The sequence below is a fragment of the Nematolebias whitei genome, chromosome 2, assembly GCF_014905685.2.
Source record: "Nematolebias whitei isolate Nwh7 chromosome 2, NemWhi1, whole genome shotgun sequence".
Taxonomy (NCBI): domain Eukaryota; kingdom Metazoa; phylum Chordata; class Actinopteri; order Cyprinodontiformes; family Rivulidae; genus Nematolebias; species Nematolebias whitei.
This window is the reverse complement of record NC_056499.1, coordinates 2,227,832-2,232,003: the sequence shown is the minus strand read 5'-3', so window position 1 is coordinate 2,232,003 and position 4,172 is coordinate 2,227,832. Positions and strand designations below refer to the sequence as shown.

Below are 4,172 nucleotides of genomic sequence, written 5' to 3'. Positions count from 1 at the left end.
AAACAGATCAGCAGCAACAATGAACACATCAGCAGCAACATGAAACAAATCAGCAGCAACATGAAACAGATCAGCAGCAACATGAAACAGATCAGCAGCAACATAATGTGATTTTTCACATTGATTATCCTGATTAGAAAATCATGAGTCAAACAGCCTCAGGGTACAAGCTATTCCTCAGTCTAGTGGTTCTACACTTAATTTTTTTATTTACCCTTTATTTATCCATGTAGTCTCATTGAGTCACAAGGACTCATTTTCAAGAGAGACCTGTTTAACGGAGCAAATGGTGGGGGTTCTGGGCCTTGCCCAGTGGCCCAGAGTGGAGCGAATGAGGGTGGAGGCAGGTGTGGGTGTTTCACCTTTTCCACCCACATTTTGATGTTGATGGTACCGGGAGTTGAACCTGCGACTTTCCGATCACAGGACCATCTTCTCCAGCCTCTGCGCAACAACTCCCCCTAATGCTCCTCAACCTCCTTCCTGAGGGGAGCGGGGCAAAAAGTGTGTGTGCTGGGTGAGTGTGGTCCTTCATGATGCAGGTGGCCCTCTTCCTGCATCTGGAGGTGTAGATGTCTGTGATGGTGGGGAGACTGACTCCAACATCTTCTGTGCAGCCTTCACCACTCTCTGCAAAGCTTTTCTTTCTGCAGCTGTGCAGCCTCCATGCCACACGTTGATGCTGGAGCACAGGATGCTCTCCACTGCACACCTGTAGAAGGAGGTGAGGACTGAGCTTCCAGACCAGCTCGTCACTCGTGTATGTGTGCGTGTCAAAGTCCTTTGTGTGTGTCAGAGTCCAGTCCAGAGTCCAAACAATTAAAGATATCTAGAAATCTACTAGACACAAACTGCATAAGTTGGTACAGTTCAAGAGGTCTGTTTAATTTAATACTTTCCAGTGAGTACCTTTAGGAGTTCCTCCATCTTGATTCTCCTCTTGGCTTGAACCAAACTTTGTGGAGGTCATCCATTGCCGGCCACCCTTAAGGCACATCTGCTACTTCTGGCTTGTGTTCTTTGCCTCTGGGGGGAATGAGCTCTTTAGACCACCTACTCAGCACCAGGCCCTCCTCCACTGAAGGGAAGACACAGAGGAAGTCATCATTGGGGGAGTCAGATGTGAGGTGTGATTGCTCGGTTTGTTTGGGAACAGGCAGGGTGTGGCTCCATGTTCTGTTAACTGCAAACTTGAAACGCCTTCATCGTGTCGTGAATCCTTCTTTGTTAGTGAACACGTTGAGTTTTGGAGGACCAGGGATGATCTAAAACTGCAAACTGACATTGTTGCGTCCTGTGGGTGGGCTCTGGTTTGGGAACTCATAACTTGACTGAATTGCTTTTGTGGTTTCCTGTCAGGCAACTTATCAACCACAAACCACCAGGCGATTCAAAAACTATTTAGTTTATTGTGATGAACTGAATCAAAGGCACTAGTCCAACATTTCTTATGCAGCTAACTTTTTAAACACTGCTCACGTTGTTTTGTGCGACGGACATGTTTAAGAGGATTTTTTACGCCGATTTCCTGCGAAACCAGGTTAAAGCACAACCCGGAGGTTAAAGCACAACCCGGACAGCGACTGTGCTGTAAAATGTGATCTTTACAGCAGCTGTGGTCCTTGAGGAACGTCCGTTTCGCCATCATTTTGCAGGGAAAGTGAACGTTCAGCATCAACAGGGACAGCAGCCGTGTCGCTTCTCGTATCCCAGACTGTTTAATCCAAGACGTGACACCGGGGGGAACGACTTTAAAAGCGGCGATTGTATGTAGAAATAAACACGATTTAAACAAATTTAGCAAATGTAGAGAGAATTACTGGTGATACTAAAGCAAATATTTACATAAACACTGTTAAACCTCGTGTTAAACGGACGATGTTTTAAGGATTCGTTTTAGGTTCACCCCTATTTTTGTCAAGTGGTTCGTTCCGGCCGCACACGACACGGCGGTTGCTCCGGGAGCGGAGCGGGAGAGCTGTGCTCAGCCATTGCTGTGCTGTCCCGGTGATGCCTGCTCTCCACAACTTTTCATCCAGAGGTTAGCGCACGGCCAGCGGCTCCGTCTTCAGGGAGGGGACGTTGTTTCGTTTGTTTAGTCGAGCCCGACCTTCTTCCATGACTCCATACGTGTCCGGACCGACGTTAGCGTTTCGGACAGCGAAGATAAGATCATGAACTTTGGACTTTTCGTGACATGTTTCCCGTCGTCCTGGATCAAATAAAATAACAACGTAGCCCGGCGTGGCGGCGGCAGCTGGGCAAAACCAACCGACTGAACTGGAAGGGGGAACGGCTCACAGCCAAGTGACTGTCCCGAGACAACTTTAACCCTGATACCGCCAAGCGGAAAATGTCGTCCAAGGCTTCCAGTAAGGTGAGGACCTGCCGGCCGTCTCGAGGCCTAGCTGAGGTGTTCTGGAGCTTTAGCTGCAGTAACTTTAGAGACAACTCACTGGTGCTGCTTTGGGTCTGTTTGGAAGCCAGCACCTACAGCTGCTGTAGTTTTTGTGCAGTTCAGTCAAATGTTTATTTGTCCAGATGTAGCTGCTGATGAGCTGCCACTCATGGCTCCTGCAGCTGTTATTGGCAGGTAGCTGAAGCCACACCTGCTAATGAAGCCAGACCTGCTAATAACAGCTGCAGGTAGCTGAAGCCACACCTGCAAATAACAGCTGTAGGTCCTTTAGCTGTTATTAGCAGGTCTGGCTTCAGCTACCTGCTAATAGCAGCTGCAGGTAGCTGGAGCCACACCGGCTAATAACAGCTGTAGGTCCTTTAGCTGTTATTAGCAGGTCTGTCTTCAGCTACCTGCAGCTGTTATTAGCAGGTGTGGCTTCAGCTACCTGCAGCTGTTATTAGCAGGTAGCTGAAGCCACACCTGCCAATAACAGCTGTAGGTCCTTTAGCTGTTATTAGCAGGAGTGGCTTCAGCTCATGCTTCTTGGTTTAGCTAGTGTTGACAGGAAGTCCTCAAACGCTGCTACATCCCAGACTTTTTCTACTTTTGAGCAAGTTTCCATTTTGACTCCTCAGATTAATATATTGCCTTTTTGACTGAAACAACAAAGAATACAAAATAACTTGTAAAAAGCAGACTCCTTCAACACTATAGCTGTCGGGTATTACTGCCAAATCATTAAGTTTTAAACGTCTGAGGAAGTGTCTGCATACTTCTTAGAATTTATATAAATATTAAAGCATAATGACTCATAAATAAGACATTTCAGCAGAATTGTAAAACGGGGCCAGTCCAGGTCATCAGTGGACACATCTGCAGCGCCACTATCCTTTTTGTTTTTTGTATTTAAACATTCTTATTTAGGCTGTTCTCAAACTTCAAATCCCCACATGTCAGTATGGACTACACTCAGCTGTGTCTTTTTAATGGGTTTTAATTTCTTGGTTCCTTTTCACTTTGACAAGCCTGGAATGTGCAGCGTTTGTCCAGCAGAGATGGTGATTTTCAGGTTTGGGCGGTTGTTCCAGTCAGACGAAACCAGCTGCACATCAAGTCAACCCATGACGTAACTGTACATGATGGCCGTGGTCACACCTTCACATTAAACCAACGAGCCGTATCGTGTCTTCAGTGCTCTAGTTTTTAGTTTATTATATTTCCCTTCAGTCGTGGGGAAGTGAACTGAACATGTTTTGTTGTCACCAGGACATCGAGTGTTGCACTTCCTGTTTCATTTGATACCTGGACGACAACTTTGCTTGTAGTTCCTCGGCGGCAGTGGTAATTTACATAACACGCTCTGCTGCGTCTTGACTACCTTGCGTGAACAAGACAGGGATACAATCTGTTTTCATTCAGTATTTATTTATGCAGGTTAGTCTCACTGGGCCTCGAGGACTCATTTTCAGAAGAGACCTGTCTTGCAGTGAGTAAGCTGAAATACTGTCCTCAAGTTGAAAAGCTGCATTTACTCTAGGTGTTTCTGAATACAGTCTGTCCATGTGACGCTGTGTTTCACATGGACAGTGGCTGTAATTTACTCTGGGTGTTTCTGAATACAGTCTGTCCATGTGACACTGTGTTTCACATGGACTGTGGCTGTAATTTACTCTAGGTGTTTCTGACTACAGTCTGTCCATGTGACACTGTGTTTCACATGGACTGTGGCTGTAATTTACTCTAGGTGTTTCTGACTACAGTCTGTCCATGT

General features: G+C 46.3%; 1 protein-coding gene across 2 annotated transcripts in view; it reads left to right on the top strand.

Moving 5' to 3' along the window:
* Positions 1-4,172, top strand: part of LOC119422076 (tight junction protein ZO-1) — a gene marked incomplete at its 3' end in the record, with an annotated part of 133,219 nt that overhangs the window by 75,567 nt on the left and 53,480 nt on the right. Inside the window, 1 exon segment of one of the 2 annotated variants that reach the window (XM_037689431.1) lies at positions 1,954-2,377. Coding sequence (XP_037545359.1) covers positions 2,354-2,377 — 24 coding nt within the window. 2 annotated transcript variants of the gene reach the window in all.